This window comes from Erithacus rubecula (genome assembly GCF_903797595.1).
Source record: "Erithacus rubecula genome assembly, chromosome: 15".
Lineage (NCBI taxonomy): Eukaryota > Metazoa > Chordata > Aves > Passeriformes > Muscicapidae > Erithacus > Erithacus rubecula.
In genome coordinates, this window is record NC_136667.1 from 849283 (window position 1) to 865849 (window position 16567).

Here is a 16567-nt window from a genome sequence, read left to right on the forward strand (position 1 = left end):
AGCAACCACCAGGGGAAAGAAAAAAAGTTTAATATTTGCCTCCTGATTGCTCGATTTGGAGCCTGTCTGTTGTTATATTTATATTTGTGTTGCTAAGGCAGCGGTTAAAAACATTTTTCAAATTAGGCACTGGTAAGCTGTATGCCAAGCCAGGGCTCTTTTTGATGGCATTGACACCAGCACATCTGCATCTGGAAAGCAAATCCTGAGCCCAGAGGACAGCAGGGATTTTCTCCTCCAAGAGAAATGCAGGCTGAGGAAATGCCACAGACTTTATGCAAGGTGTTATCCAGCATTTTCCAATTGTTTATTCATGGCACAGAGGCTGATCATGACAAGTGTGAGCATCCTTTCTCCAGTACAAGGAGCAGGAGATAAGAGTTGGCAGCATGGCTGGGAGGTCCTCACTGCACCTGGCTCTGAGCACAGAAAGGAGAGGCTGAACTTGGGGCTGGGCTCCCCTTTGATTTCTACAGGAGTGATGCTGATTAGTGAGGAAGTGACAGTTCATTTGCTTTTGCCAAAATAATGAAGAAGATGAGGGCCAGCCTCTCAGTGATGCACTTGATGAAGAGCACACTGCCAGCCAGCCTTACCTTTCCCTCTTTCTTGTGCTTTGACTTTGTTCTTTGGGTCTCATTAAGAGAGGGAGTGGATCCTTTCCCAATTAAAATGTTGACATGTCGAAGACACTCTCCTTCCCCATCATTTTGCCTCTGTTTGTAAGTGGTTACACCTTGCAGGATGAACTAGAATTAAATCAAGTGAAATTTGATTGAATAATGCAAGCTGTAAAGCAACCCTTCTCCATGAAAAATCTCATTTCTTTTTTATTTTTCTGTTTTGCATGGAAATAACCTTGACAGATAATCCCACAGCTAAGTGAAGGAACTGGGCTGGAGGAAGGATGGGCAGCACAGGCAGCTCTCACCTCTGAGGGTGCAGACCCAGGGAAGAGCATTTCCCATCCTTATCACTCCTGTTTCTGTCTGAAATCTGGAAGGAACTATCATTATTTGTGCTGTGTCCAGTGGGAATTCCAAGCCTGGGAGCAGATGCTGTGTCAGCCCCTGAGGATCCCTGGCTGTGGCTGTGGGGTTCCACCAGGGTGTGGTGCAGAGGGGGATGGAGCAGGGAGTGCCCAGGAAGGACATTGCTCCAGTCCATTGGCCATCAATCTCAGGAATCTGCTCTGGGCAGCGAGCTGAGCCAGGATGTGCTCTTTGGTTTTGGTCTGAGATCAATAGCAGGGCTCCCAGGGATGTTGGTCTGAGGGGTTGGTGCCAGCTCTGTGTCTGGGCTGGGGCAGTTTGGTGGCAGCACGTGTGGTGTCTGCTCAGCCTGCAGGCTTTTGGTGGCAGTGCTGTCTTTGCCTGTGGATGACCTTGGGTGTTCCTTGGCCCCTGAACCTGCAGTGTCCATGCTCTGAGGTTTTTGCAGCTGAAATGTGCTGTCTGCACCCTCTCACCCAGCTGTTCCTCCCTGCTTTTCCCCAGGCTGAGCTGTGCCCAGGTGGGGATGGAGGTGATGGAGGCAGTGCTGGGTGCAGGGATGGAGCCAGCTGAGCTCTGGGCTTGTGGCAGCTGTTCCACATCTGCCAGGTGGCACAGGGGGCTCCCCACTCTGTGAGGATGGTGCCAGAAGTGCTGCCATCCCTCCTGCCCTGCATTGCCTGGCTGCTCAGCTCATTGCAGGGCTGGGCTGCTGTGGGGTGCACCCACCCCTTGGCATGGTTTTGAGCTTCTTGGGCACACTGTGCTTTGAAAAGCTGTGTTTCTGTGTGCTCCTGAGCATCCTGCAGGAGCGTGGATGCAGGACTGCAGGGAGCAGTGGTTTGTGCAGTGAGTCTCCAGCAGTAATTACTGTGTGCAGTAATCACTGAGCTGTGCTGAGTGCTGGGCTGCTCCCCGAGCTGCTCCTCGCTCGCTCCTCTCTGGGAGGTTCCTGTTTGGTAAATTAGATCCTGTGCTGTATTGCAGAAAAGGTTACACTTCACCAAGGCTGCCTGTGCTGTATTATCCTGGCAGAGCCCTGTAACCTCTGCTGGGTGGGATTGATTCCATTGGGCTGTGCTGCAGTGCCCTGCTCCTGCATCCTGCCATTGTGATTACGTTAGCAGCAGACTCTGCTTTCCTTTATTTATTGAGACATTAAAGATGCATGCATTTATTTTTACCATGTTCATAATTGCCATAAAAACAGGCCAAAGGATCCCAGAGCAGCTCTTTGGGAAGGAGAACAGCCACGAGGAGCGTGGCAGAGGGGAGGCAGGATGGGTTGTGGGCAGGTGGATGTTCATTGCTGCCCTGGGAGGATGCAAAGCTGCTCCCTGTGCTGCCCAGGGGGCAGGGAGCATCCCCAGGGTGCAGGTGGGAGCCCAGGTGGGGTCCCTGCAGGTCTGGGGGGCTCTGGGTGGGTGGGCAGGTGGGCTGCAGTGCCTGGCTTGCACAAGACCCTGCATCCTCAGGGGTCCCTGGGGTGCAGGAAGGATCCTGGCCAGGCTGTGCAGATCCCACCACTGTGGTTCCCCTGCATGTCCCATCACATCCTGCCATGCACCTGCCACTGCATCCCAGTGCACAGCTGTGTCCAGGTGCCACCCCACAGCTCTGTCCAGGTGTCATCACAGAGCTGTGTCCAGGTGTCACCACACAACTCTGTCCAGGTGTCACCACACACCTGTGTCCAGGTGTCACCACACACCTGTGTCCAGGTGCCACCCCACAGCTGTGTCCAGGTGTCACCACACACCTGTGTCCAGGTGTCACCACACACCTGTGTCCAGGTGTCACCACACACCTGTGTCCAGGTGTCATCACACAGCTGTGTCCAGGTGCCACCACACAGCTGTGTCCAGGTGCCACCACACAGCTCCCTCCAGGTGCCACCCCACAGCTGTGTCCAGGTGCCACCCCACAGCTCTGTCCAGGTGTCACCACACACCTGTGTCCAGGTGCCACCCCACAGCTCTGTCCAGATGTCATCACAGAGCTGTGTCCAGGTGTCACCACACACCTGTGTCCAGGTGCCACCACACACCTGTGTCCAGGTGCCACCCCACAGCTCTGTCCAGGTGTCATCACACAGCTCTGTCCAGGTGCCACCCCACAGCTGTGTCCAGGTGTCATCACACACCTGTGTCCAGGTGCCACCACACAGCTGTGTCCAGGTGCCACCACACAGCTCCCTCCAGGTGCCACCCCACAGCTGTGTCCAGGTGCCCCCTGATGCTCCCACCATGGTCTGTGGCTTTCCCCCTGCTCTCTCCCCTTCCTTCTTGTTGCTTTTTTGGTTCCTTACCTGCTGCCAGCACCAGAACCCCAGGGCTGTGCAGTCTGAGGTTAAAGGACAGCGTTTCAAATGCAGAGTTTAGTGCTATTTGCTTGCAAATAACAACTCCTTTGATTTTTCCCCTCTTCTTTTACTCCCCTCCAACTTTTAAGGATGTCACCCACTGTTTGCTCTTTTGTTAATAACAGAGCCCACTGTCTCTGCAAGTGAAATGATGTAAAACAAAGAAAAGTGCCTGCATTAAATTCTCCAGCAGGGGATTACCTTGCTGGCATTTACATATCTGTGCAATAAATATTTTAACATGTTAATTATACACTAATAAGAAAAATACCTTTTGAACTTTCAGTCAAATTGACACGCACAGAACTGAGTCCATCAGGGAATTAAAAGCAATTAGTTTTGTAACAGAGCATAGTCACATTGTTTCTTCTCTGCAAATTGGTCTGTGGTCACCAGCCAGTCTTTTTTTTTTTTTTTTTTTTTTGGTGAAAGTTGGTGGAAAGACTGACAGGTGCTGGAGTTTTCCATGTCCTGCTCTCAGGGGCCCTGTGCCATCATGGGATGCTCCTTCCTCCTCTCAGGGTTTCATCCTGGCCCTGCAAACCTGACTCTTCCCAGTCAGGGAGAAATCAGCCTTGTAACCATCTCCCTTTTCTTTTCCTCCTAGACTGAAAACTACTCCTTTGACTCCAACTACGTGAACAGCAGAGCTCATTTAATAAAAAGGTATGTAGGCTTGGAGGGCTTGGCTCTGCCCAGCCAAATCCCAAGGGTTTAATGTTCCTTCATACTGCTTTATATGCCACTTGCTTATTTTAATATGCAAAACTTTTCAAGAGTAATAATTGGATTTTAAAACAGTACTTACTTCCCATTAAGTCCCAGTGCTCATGGTTTGCAATAAAAGAAATCTTTTTTTCCTCCTCTTTGGCTTCTTCACGCTGGGAAGGTGCAGTGAGTGAGGTAGAGTGCTGTTACCCTGACAACTTTCAAATTCTCAGAGTTTATTCCATTTGAATGCACAGGAATAAAAGGATAGATTTGGGTGGTGAGATCTCCCTGCCATGTGAGGCGGGGAAAATTAAAAAAAAACCAACAAAGCCAAGTTGTTTGGGGGCAGGTAATTGTGCTGGATGCAGCTCATGGTTTTAGCTCACTGTTTTAGTTTGAATACCAAGGCAAACAGCACTTTGCTAGGCTGATTTTTTATCATGTGTCAAAGGAAATAATCAGTTCAACTGCAACCTGGCAGTTCCCCTTGGGGAGATGGGAGCCTTTGGGTGACATGCTGCTGTCCTCAGAGCCTGGCAGTGTGAGGGGATGTCTCTGGGGGTTTCCCTCTGGGGTTACCAGGCTGAACCCCCTGGGCTGTGTTAACCCAGAGCTGGGCATTGCCCCAGGGCAGGAGGCTGGGCTCGACCCAGCACAGTCCATGCTGCTCCCCAGGAGCTGCAGGGCTGCTCCCTGCACAGGGTGAGGTGCAGGATGAGACCAGCAGCTCCTTTCCCAGCTCTCTGCTCTCCCAGGGCTCAGCCAAGGGGTGCAGGGAGCAAGCCATGCCTGTACCCACACCCAGCACAGCTGAGCTCTGTGACTGCAGAAACCCTCACTGAACCCAGGCTTTCACTGGGAGCAGAAGCCAGCCCTGAGCTGCTGAGATCTGATCTGAGCAGTAAAAATATCCAATTATCTGCCTGGCTGAGATGCTGTTTGTTTGCATGTTGAGAGCTGAGCAGTCAGGGAGCTGCTGGCTGGGCTGGCCAAGGGCAGCTGGCTTTGCCTGCTGCCTGGTGCTGTTTAACCATGCTAATGTGACCCTCAGAGCTGGCTGCTCCTGGCCAGAGAGTGCTCAGGCACACTGCAGAGCCCCAGATCTGTTCACCTTTCCTCATTCCCAGCTGAGTGAAGCGAGCAGTGGGCTGGTTCCTGCTGCATTGTTTGGAAATGCTGCTGCTGCTGCTGCCCCAGACCTGCCTGTCCTTTGGAGAAGTGTCAGTGTGGAAACACATCCTGTGGCTGCTGCATCACAGCCTGGCTCGCTGCAGGGAGCATAAATGCCTTGTTGCATGGGCTGCCTGCACATTACCAGCAGCAGCTCCCTTTGCTTTCTGCCTTTGTCTTGTGTCTCCAGTACAACGGGTGCCAGGGATGCTGTGCAGACATCTGAGAACAAAAAATATTTTCTGTAACACACTGTGGCATCATTTTCATCCTTTGCCTTTGTGTAGATGTTGTAGCTCTGCTATCTTTGGTGAGTGAATCTTCTCAAATCCAGCACTTAATTAATCTATTTGTACTTTTCCTGTGTTGTCTGCCTGCCTCTCTTGCTCATCTACACACACTCACAAATGAATTGTAGATTTGTAGTGCTTTCTTAACTTAAAAATCTTTGATGTCACCTGGAATCAAAGCCAGTGGCTTCAATAGGGACATTTTTATTTAAAAGGTAGTGTTTGAAGGTTTACCAATTTATATGTATTTTGGAGCTCCCCCCTCGTGTGCTTTTGCAGAGCATCAGATGGTAGGTGGTCTGCTTGGTTTCCGTGGAGACACAAAAGGGCTTTTCAAAGTAATGAAAATCTCCAGCTCTTCAGGGCTTTGAAGCCCAGGCCATGCCTTGCACGGAGGTTTCACTCCAAATCAGCCAGTGGGGAAGTTTGAGAAGTGGATCCTCCCAGGGAGTGCAGGTTTCCCTTGCCAAGGCTGGGTGTGGAAGGAGCACAGGGTGGGTGTCCCCTGTGTCACCTGGGCCAGGTGTGTCTCAAGGTGTCCCTGCTGCTCACAGCAGCCTGGGGTCCCTCTCAAGGTGTTGGGGTCCCAAATGCTGCTCTTCATAGAATCACTGACTGGTTTGGGTTGGAAGGGACCTTAAAGATCACCTGGTTCCTTCCCTCTGCCACAGGCACTTCCCACTATCCCAAATTGCTCCAAGCCCCATCTGGGACACTTCCAGGGGTGGGGACACTTTCTGCTCTGGGCAGCCTGTGCCAGGGCCTCACCACTCTCACAGGAAATAATTTCTTTCTAATATCTAAACATCATCTCTCCCAGTTTAAAACCATTCCTCCTTGTCCTATCACTCTCTGCCTGTGTAAAAAGTCACTCTCCCTCTTCTTTGTATGTCCTATCACTATTTACCCCATGTGCTTCCTTTTATAAGTCCCCTTTAGGAACTGGAAGGGGCTCTAAGGTCCTCCAGAACTGTCCAGGATGAGCAATCCCAGCTCTCTCAGCCTGTTTTCATAGGAGCTGCCCTTCTTCCATCCCTCTGGCCTGGGGGCTGCATTCCATGGGGTGTTAGGGCTGCTCAGCCCTTGGGGAAATCTGGGAGCAGCTCAGTCCTTGGTCCTCCCAGCAGTGGCTGTGCTTGCAGAGGCTGTCAAGGATGTTTGGGTATCAGATTTCCTTAAAGCTGCATGAACTTGGACCCAGAATCACTGGTTTATTTTTAAAAATGAGAATGCATCATCATGATTAAAAGACATTCCTGTTTCCAGGAAGACTTTTGTTTTTAAGCTTTAAGTGATTAGGATTTGGCTTATAACCTAAAGAAGTGGGGTTTAGATCTTCTGTAACTTCAATATGAGGTAGTACAACTTGAGAGAGCCAAGTTGTAGAAACAGCTCATTTAATGCATATTTTAAAAATTTTGTTTCCACTCCTGCTTCACCCTGAGCTCCTGTAAGGCCCACGGCTGACCCTGCAGGAGCAGCCTGGGGGGCTGCAGGCTGGATGCTGTGTTTTGGGGTGCAGAGGTGGCAGTCAGGGGGTGTCCCCCCACTCCTGCCCCAGCTCTGCATCCCCGGGGGCCGTGGAGGGCAGGGCCCCCTCCCCGCAGCACTCGGGGTGTGCAGAGCCACCTTGTCCCTCCCTGGCAGTGACAGCTGTGTTTGCCCTGCAGCTCCACCTTCAAGGACCTGGAGGGGAACAGCCTGAAGGACAGTGGGCACGAGGAGAGTGACCAGACTGACAGCGAGCACGACGTGCAGCGGGGTCTGTACTGCGACACGGCCGCCAACGACGCGCTGCACAGCAGCCTGCCCTCGGTGGGCTCTGAGCCAGGTGAGACCCTGCCCTGCCCGGCCACAGGGCCCTCAGGGTGCTGCCAGGGTGGGGATGGAGCTGGCCACTGCCACTGTGCTGCCAGGGTGGGGATGGAGCTGGCCACTGCCACAGTGCTGCCAGGGTGGGGATGGAGCTGGCCACTGCCACTGTGCTGGTTGGGTGGGGATGGAGCTGGCCACTGCCACTGTGCTGCCAGGGTGGGGATGCAGCTGGCCACTGCCACTGTGCTGGTTGGGTGGGGATGGAGCTGGCCACTGCCACAGTGCTGCCAGGGTGGGGATGGAGCTGGCCACTGCCACAGTGCTGCCAGGGTGGGGATGGAGCTGGCCACTGCCACAGTGCTGCCAGGGTGGGGATGGAGCTGGCCACTGCCACAGTGCTGCCAGGGTGGGGATGGAGCTGGCCACTGCCACTGTGCTGCCTGCTGGGGATGGAGCTGGCCACTGCCACTGTGCTGGTTGGGTGGGGATGGAGCTGGCCACTGCCACCGTGCTGCCTGCTGGGGATGGAGCTGGCCACTGCCACAGTGCTGCCTGCTGGGGATGGAGCTGGCCACTGCCACTGTGCTGGTTGGATGGGGATGGAGCTGGCCACTGCCAGTGTGCTGCCTGCTGGGGATGGAGCTGGCCACTGCCACTGTGCTGGTTGGGTGGGGATGGAGCTGGCCACTGCCAGTGTGCTGCCTGCTGGGGATGGAGCTGGCCACTGCCACTGTGCTGGTTGGGTGGGGATGGAGCTGGCCACTGCCACTGTGCTGGTTGGGTGGGGATGGAGCTGGCCACTGCCACTGTGCTGCCAGGGTGGGGATGGAGCTGGCCACTGCCACTGTGCTGGTTGGGTGGGGATGGAGCTGGCCACTGCCACTGTGCTGCCAGGGTGGGGATGGAGCTGGCCACTGCCAGTGTGCTGCCTGCTGGGGATGGAGCTGGCCGCTGCCACTGTGCTGGTTGGGTGGGGATGGAGCTGGCCACTGCCACTGTGCTGCCTGCTGGGGATGGAGCTGGCCACTGCCACTGTGCTGCCAGGGTGGGGATGCAGCTGGCCACTGCCACCATGCTGCCTGCTGGGGATGGAGCTGGCCACTGCCACAGTGCTGCCAGGGTGGGGATGGAGCTGGCCACTGCCAGTGTGCTGCCTGCTGGGGATGCAGCTGGCCACTGCCACTGGGCTGGTTGGGTGGGGATGGAGCTGGCCACTGCCACTGTGCTGCCAGGGTGGGGATGGCACTGGCCACTGCCACCGTGCTGATTGGGTGGGGATGGAGCTGGCCACTGCCACTGTGCTGCCTGCTGGGGATGGAGCTGGCCACTGCCACCGTGCTGGTTGGGTGGGGATGGAGCTGCAGGTGCACGAGCAGCTGTGACTGGGTTCTGCTCACAGGCAGGAATCCCTGCCTGGCAGTGAGGGAGGGAGTGCTGGAGTTGGGATTGGGGCAGGGATCTGGGGTGCTGTGCTGCTTCCTGCCTGCCTTCCCTCCAGAGCACTGATGGTGTGTGCCCTTCCCAGTGCTGGAGTTGGGGTTGGGGCAGGGATCTGGGGTGCTGTGCTGTTCCCTGCCCACCTTCCCTCCAGAGCACTGATGGTGTGTGCCCTTCCCAGTGCTGGAGTTGGGGTTGGGGCAGGGATCTGGGGTTCTGTGCTGTGCCCAGGGCTGCTCCCTGCCTGCCTTCCCTCCAGAGCACTGATGGTGTGTGCCCTTCCCAGTGCTGGAGTTGGGATTGGGGCAGGGATCTGGGGTTCTGTGCTGTGCCCAGGGCTGTTCCCTGCCCACCTTCCCTCCAGAGCACTGATGGTGTGTGCCCTTCCCAGTGCTTCTTCCCAGCTCTGAGCTGGCAGGCAACCTTCCCAAAGGCAATTAGGCATCCCACAAGGGATTAGCTCTGCCAGTGGGCAAGGGTTTGCATCTTTCCTCCTGCATAGGCACCTTTCAGCTCTTACCATCCCCGTGTCCCTGCCCTGCTCTGAAATCAGACTGGTATTAGCTAGAGGAAGGAAGTCAGAGTTCAGCTGAGCCCAAGTGTCGTTTGTGCTGGGGCATGAATGTCGCTTTTAATGTCTGAGGGATGCAAACATCCTATGCAAACATCCTGTCTTTTTTCAATTAGGGAGCCTGAGTGCAGTTTGGTGCTCTGGCACAGGGAGCCTCGGGCACTTGGCTGTATCTTGAGATGAGCTGTAGCTGAGGCTCCACTGGAAGCCCCACTGCTAAAAGACTTAAGGATATGAAAACAAAATGCTGTGATTATGAACTGGTCTTCAGCTGTTTAATTCAATTCATGGTAAACATCATTAAAAGCCTTTGTTGTGCTGTCATAAAAGAGTCAAACGGGGGAGAGAGAGTTCTTGCCATCTGCGCCACCGAGTGTGGGATTGTTCTGGGGAGAACCTGATCTCTGTATTAATTCTCCATAGAGTCTGCTAAATGCTCCTAGTTAACCCTGTAAGGCTCCAGGAGGAGGGGACACAGAGGTCACCTACACATTCCAGGCTGCCAGCCACACTAATTGGAGAGGGATGGCATCCGCAGTGATAATGTATTTCCAGACAACCCTACTGTGGCCAAAGATGAAAAAAATTAAACATTTATATAACTGTACAGTGGCAGTTTAATTCTCCACGGACCAGCACCGTGTCAGAGAATGCAGGCTGATAGCTATCATTTATTATTCTTCTATTACAAAGAAATGCTTTTTCATTTCCATCAGGAGAGGGTTTCCTCAGATACATCTGTAGTAAGGGATGACTGTAGAAGCTAAAATGTTCTTAATTGATTCCCATCCTGGTGAATGGTCTGAGCAACATCTGTTAATTTTTTGTCACATTTCTTTGGCAAAAAACCCAATCTCAGTGGACTGCAGGAAGGTTTTTACAAGGATTAAATTTCTGATAAGTCTGTGTGCTGGCTCTGATAACAATGCAAATAAGTTAAAGACACTGAGTTGGAGGCAAAGCTCATCAGAGGAGTCAGTAAAGTAAATATGGTTCAGCCCATTGTAGCATGAGCTCCTCACTGCATGTAAAATACACCCCCAAAACCAGGTGTGATTCCAGAAGGTGCCTTCTGAAGGCCACTGTTCTGTCTCCTGCTCCTGCAGTGGCCAGGGGGGTTGGTGCTCCTGGGTCTGGTTTATTTTTGGGAGGAAAGCAGCATGCCAGTGCTGCCCTGCTGTCCAGCTGCACCTGCAGGCAGGTGTGCCACAGGCTGCTCTTGTCCTGTGGGACCCCTCTGTCCTGTGTGAAGGGCTCAGGGTAACCCTGGGAGGATATCAGGCTGCTGCTGGAGCTGTGAGAGCAGCAGCACAGGCAGGGAAGTGAGTGGTTACTGTCACAGAAGCTTAAAAAATGGTTAAAGAGAGTGTTGCCTGAGCTGATTCATCAAACAGGAACTGCAGAAAATAATCAGGAAAATCAAGAAGCTGAGATGATAGTGATAACACCAGTTCCCACACGATCAAAGTGATGGTTTTGGTTTGGCAGTTTTTACCTGATTTTGGGGCAGAGTGGCAGGGTGGGGAGGAAACACAAGAAATTGATTGTCAGGAATGTGCAGCACTGTTGTCTGAAGAGCAGCCTGGCAGCTCGTGTACCCATGCCTGCTTTCCCTTGCTGTCCCTGCCCAAACCCTTGTACTCCCAGGGAAATGGGCTGGGGTTGTTTTTGGAGTTTGCTGGTTGGTGGTGATGATCTGGTGTGGCTCCCCATGGCCAGTCTCTGCTGGGCAGGGACCTCAGCTTGAGACACCACCACACACGAGTGGCCAGCTCTCAGGCTGTGTCCCAGTGGTTTGTGAGTTTTCTCTGCTCAATGGGTAACCCTGCAGACACTGGTTGGCAGAAATCCTTGCAGCTGAGGATGATCCCTCAGGGTGGTCAGTGTGGACCTGTCTGGCCAGCCTTTGCCTCCTGAGATGCTGCATTTCCTGCAGAGGGGGAGGTTTGGATGGGTCCAGGTTCCTTTGTCCTCTTGAAGCAGTGGCACCAGTGGAGCTCCAGGGAGCTGCTGCTGTTTCGCTTTCCTGGTGCCACTCTGGGGTTGGAATGACACCAGCTGCTGGCAGGAGCCCTTTCTCCTCCTCTGGGAGTGACCTAAATTTCCAGAAAAATGGCAAACCACAGCATGGAGAGTGTGGAGCTTTAGTGGGTGGCAGCAGGTCATCAGCAGCACTGCCTGGAGCTCAGCCACATGGCGTATTTTGGGAGCAGGACTTCTGCCCAGTCCCTCTTTACCTCAGGATCTTAATTATTGATTATAAATTCATCTGATGAAAAGATGGCTTTAATTGCTCTAATATGTACCCAATTTGGAGTTCATTATAGCCCAGGATTGTTTTCCTTCCCTTGCTAATTGTCACCAAATGGGCTGCAGAGGGAGGCGGGTGCTGTTCCTCCTTCTGTGGCTGCCTGGTTTGTTTGGGGAGCTGCTCAGCACTGCTGGAAGTTTGTGTGCACAAACTCTCTTCCTAACCACCTCCTCAGCTGAGCTTCCAGAAGGATTTTTTTGAGACAGAGGTGTTTCTGAGCAGGGAGGTTTTGGGAGAAGTCTGCTGGAGGATGGGGTTAAATCCCTTCCTGTCTTGGCCTGTTTCACTGCAAGTGAAATTGGATTTTCTGCATGTCCTGACTGGAAGTGCAGCCCTGGAGGAAGCCCTGGTTTCCAGGAGGAGCTGGAGAGGGAGGTGCTGCCCCGTGGATGGTGGTGTGGATGGTGCCATTGTGGGATGATGGTGACACTGTGGGAGCTCTGCTGTCAGGCTCACAGTCCTGGCACCTGCTCCTCCCAGCAGCACGGGCACATCTCAGCAGGAAATGTTTTCCAGCACTTCACACTGTGGTGCTGGTGTTCCCTGGAAATGGCAGCGTGGACCAGATGTTTCACAGGGTAATTGAAAATTCCATTTTATCAGAAAGCGTTTGCTGTCAAAAAGTTTTATCTTTACTTCAACAAAGAGGTTGATTAGATCCCTCAGGACCTGAATTAGCATCTTTGAGGCTAGATACTCTGTTTTGTGATTCAGGTAGTTATTCCCCCCTTGGTTTTGCTCATACTGGTACTTTTTTCTTGAAATCCCTTTGCCCTCTCCCAGCCATGGTGTTTGTGCAGGTTTGGCTTGTTTTCTTTGTGTGGATGTGCACGAGCACCTAGATCTGCTTCAATGTATTCTAGTGCCTTTTTCACCTTGCCTTGAGCAAGAGCCATTCTCACACTCTCTAAGTCATAGGAGCTCTTGCCAGCATAGAAATCAGAAAGGAAGTGTTTAGAATATCAGTTTTGAATGTTAGAACAACAGATTTCACACTTATCTTAATTCCCAGTGCTGGCCAGTGTTTTAGCCATCAATTATAGAAAGAAAATCATGGGTCCAATGAAGCAGTGATTCACTGTTTAGATAAAAAATAAAAATAGAAAATACTAAAATAATAAGCACACACTAATCATAAAAAAGGCAGTGTTAGAAATAGTCACCACAGCCATAAAATAGTGAAAAAGCTTTAAAATCAAAATGAGAGGGTTTTAAGCCATGTCAGTAATGGATCTCTACAGAGAATTGCTTCTAAAAGCATCACTTCCACTTTCCTGGTGCCAGATCAGCAGTAAAGGTTCACGTGAAATGTCATTTGGAAAGACCTGATCCCACCTACATTTCCACATCTGGGTAACTTTGCTCACAGGGGAGATTTAATTGTGCCTGAGTCCCATAAACTCCAGCAAGGTGAAGGGTTCTTTGAATAGAAATGGGTTATATTTAAATAGTTATGTTAAGTCTTCTTTATACTATCACACAGTGTAGAAATAAGATTTGGATGTAAAGGAGAAACAGGCCCATGATATTCACTGAAACTTTTCTTGCTGGTTGCATCCCCCATTATTCAGAGGCATCATTTAGGGGATCAGGTTTTATCTGGAATATTCCAACTGGTTCTTATGCTCATCTCCATAGTATCTGGGTGTATTTCAGTTGTGAATTGAGAACATGACTAATGGTATTAACTGGAGGCAAACACAGGTATTAGAAACTGTTGATTTTTTGTAAGCTGATTTCCAGCAGTCGTTCTACCTACAAGCCCCTTTCACTCTGCAGAAAAGCTTTTCTGTGGAGCTGCATGCACACAAAGACCTCAGTGACATATTCTGGGGCTTTGGAGGCTGCATTGCTCTGGAAGTTTCCACAAATTAATAGAAGTACCTGCTCCTTGTATTCATATATGCAGCACAAGACATAAAGTCCAACATCCACATGTGAGTGACAGCACATCCCTTAAGATGGATAAATGCTGTAAGCTTTCTTTCCAGGGCAGTGTCAATTATTCCAGCTCTGATTTCTGTATTAGTGCTGTGCTAAAGCAGCCTCAGTGAGCTCAGAGTGCTCCTGCAGTGGCCAGCCTGGAGGGAGCAATCAGCTCCTCAGTACTTGGGGAGCCTGAGAGGGATTTTCCTGACGAGTGGGTAAGCTGGTCTTTGGGAAGAGGAGCTGATTGTCTCATGATTCCCACTCCTGTCAATGATTGTGTGGTGAGCAGCTGAGCCAGCTCCATGTGGAGGTCACTGGTGGTTCTGTCTGTGCTCTCTCCATCCTCCCCAAGCTGACATTTGCTGACTGGGATTGTGGAGGGGCATAATGCCTGTGAGAGCCCTGAATGTGGCTGAGCTGCTTCTGCAGAGGGTGGTGGGGCAGCAGAGCTGGCACAGGGACAGGTGAGCTCAGCTCCCTTCAGCAGGGCAGGGCAGGGGTCCCATCTTTAAGCAGCCCATGCAGGATTTGCTGCTGGCACAGCCACATCCCTGTGCTGCTCAGGAGCACTGAGCACAGCTTGGGGAGGATGAGGGGCAGGGGGGGCAGTGAAGTCATCTCTGAGCAGTGAGTGAGGCCAATCCCTCTCTGCAACAGCACAGCTCAATAACAAACAGATGTGCAGCCTCCTTTGTTTGCACAAGAGGCATTGTCCTACATCCCACACTCCTGGCACTCTTCCTTCAGTTTTTAGGTTCCTGCAAAGATAGTTCTTGCACTCCTCATCACTGGAGTTACTGCATTCAGGGTTGTGGGAGTTATGACCTTTAGATCCTCAAGTTTTTTCCCCCTGAGCACAGAGAGCACTCACCAGATGTGAACATTTTGGCAACTTGGAGAGGAAAATTAAAACTTGAATCCATGCCCTGTTGTGTAGGTTTGTAATGGATGAATGATCAGCCCAGAAATTTGGAGAGTTTCTACTGTTTTATTGTACTTTTTAATGAGATTTTGTCAAATTCAGTCATTGCTTACCCATATTTTTGCTGGATGACTGGAGAGCAATTTATAGGAGATAGGAAGAAGAGGTATTTCAGATCAGAGAGTTTCAGCTTCTAATTCTGCTTGGCTTTGTTAACTGTTCCTAAGCTCCAGCCCAAGGAGAACCTTTGTCTCAGGGTTCAGCTGAAGATGGGATTGTTCTAACCCTGGCTCTTCCAAAGCCTCTTTTTCTAGAACCCTTATCCGACACTTGGATTTTAAGATATTTTAAGATAAATAAATAAACAGTTCAGGCAAGCTTGCAGCTTCCTTTTGCCTTCCAAACAAGTCAAAAAAAGGCTCTTGTGGCCTCTTTTCCCTCTTTGCCAGTAACTTTTAAGGAAACCTTTAACACTTTCCTTCTCACAGCAGTTCAGGCTGGCAAAGTGGTCAAGGTAATGGCCATCAGATTTAACAGTAGGGAAGGTATATGGATAAAACCAAACCTTCTGCTAACACAGCAAGCCAGCACTTCCCAATCTCCTCCTGTAATCAATCTACATCCTTAATGACTCTGAAAACAGCCTGAACTGCTGGGGCTGGCACTGGGAAACTTGCATTACAAACTAACCACCTCTTATTAACCTTTCCCTGGTTCCTTCACAGCACTAATTAGAGCCAAGTAAAACCACTGTTTGTGAAACTCTTAAGTTAAAATATAATTTTCAGAGAAAATATGGTAAACTCCAGAGCTCCTGTTTGCTTGGCCTTTCTTTTTAATTATGATAGAGGATGACTGTTACTTGTTTAACAGAGGCTTACATGATTAATGCTGGGATGTTACTGTAATTAAAACAGCAAAAAAGATGTGATTGGGGCCTGTATAATTTACAGACATCTCAGCATTCTGGTGGCAGAGCTCTTCTAAGTGTTGCAAAGAGGAATCATAAAAATTTATTCTAATTAAAATTGCCAGATTGACTAAACAACAGGTGACTTATGTAACTTGAGCGACTTGCACTTGGGGTGAGAAATCATCTGAAATCAGTGAATTATACAAAGCTGCCTATTATTCTGCTAAATGGGAAAGTGTGTGCTTGCCATGGCAACCTGCATCAATTTTGCAGCCTCTGGAAAATACAGGGCCCTTTATTAAAGGAATAATCAGCACAAGCAGCCCAGTGACCCCCAGCTCTGCAGGGCAGGGGTGAAACCCTGCCCTGGCACCAGGGGAGCTTCAGGTCTGAACCAGCATTTCCAGAGGGGCTGGGTGCCTGTTGTTTATCCCCCTAAACGTGGTGCAATTACATTTCCATGTGTGATAATGATAAATCATTTGGACCTCTGTTAATTAGAGGGCAGGGGCTGCAGGGGTGGGAACCCACCCATCTCCAAAATTTGGGGATGTGGGTGAGTGTCTGAGCTGCTCCAGTTCCTGCAGATACCTGCTGAATGGAGACACACCACTGGGTTTGTATGTAGGTTGTTTTACTAAATGATCTATGTAATAATATATAAGTCAAAACTCTGTAATAATTGGCACCAAACAGCAAAGAGAGCTCACAGCTTTTATCTGTCTTGAGGGAAGTGCTGCCACTCAAAACTCCTGAGTACTATATTTTATTTCTCTTACAGCATATATGAATGTGAGACTAGATAGTTTTAAATGGGTCACAGAATTATTGAGAAGTTTGGCAGCCTTTCCTCCCAGTGCACTCAGGTTCCTGGGGACTGGGTGGGCTGGGGAGCAGGAGCAGGGGCTGTGCCAGGCTCTGGCTGCCTCTGTGCTGCCTTTGCACAGTCATTTCCCCTTCCATCCTGCATTTAACCCCTGAGTCTGCTTGGAAAACAAGATCTTTATAGCAGTTCTTTATATTATTATAGATCTGTGTTAGTCACCGTGTGTATAATCACAGTACACATAATATGGCCCCTATTTTTAAATATCTGTAATGGCAGTGATCAGTTTCCCTCCTCTCAGCATCAGCTCTCTTAGTG

At 50.7% G+C, this 16567-nt stretch overlaps 2 protein-coding genes across 6 annotated transcripts in view; both read left to right on the forward strand.

Moving 5' to 3' along the window:
* Positions 1-16567, forward strand: part of SYTL4 (synaptotagmin like 4) — a 540572-nt gene that overhangs the window by 76608 nt on the left and 447397 nt on the right. The window lies entirely within an intron of this gene.
* Positions 1-16567, forward strand: part of PCDH19 (protocadherin 19) — a 62335-nt gene that overhangs the window by 24567 nt on the left and 21201 nt on the right. For both annotated transcript variants that reach the window (XR_013775930.1, XM_079318554.1), the window contains exons 3-4: positions 3962-4020; positions 7196-7356. Coding sequence is in view for 1 of the 2 variants with exons in the window: in XM_079318554.1 (XP_079174680.1) it covers positions 3962-4020; positions 7196-7356 (220 nt within the window). In the remaining variant the exon portion in view is untranslated. The remainder of the gene's footprint in view (positions 1-3961; positions 4021-7195; positions 7357-16567) is intronic.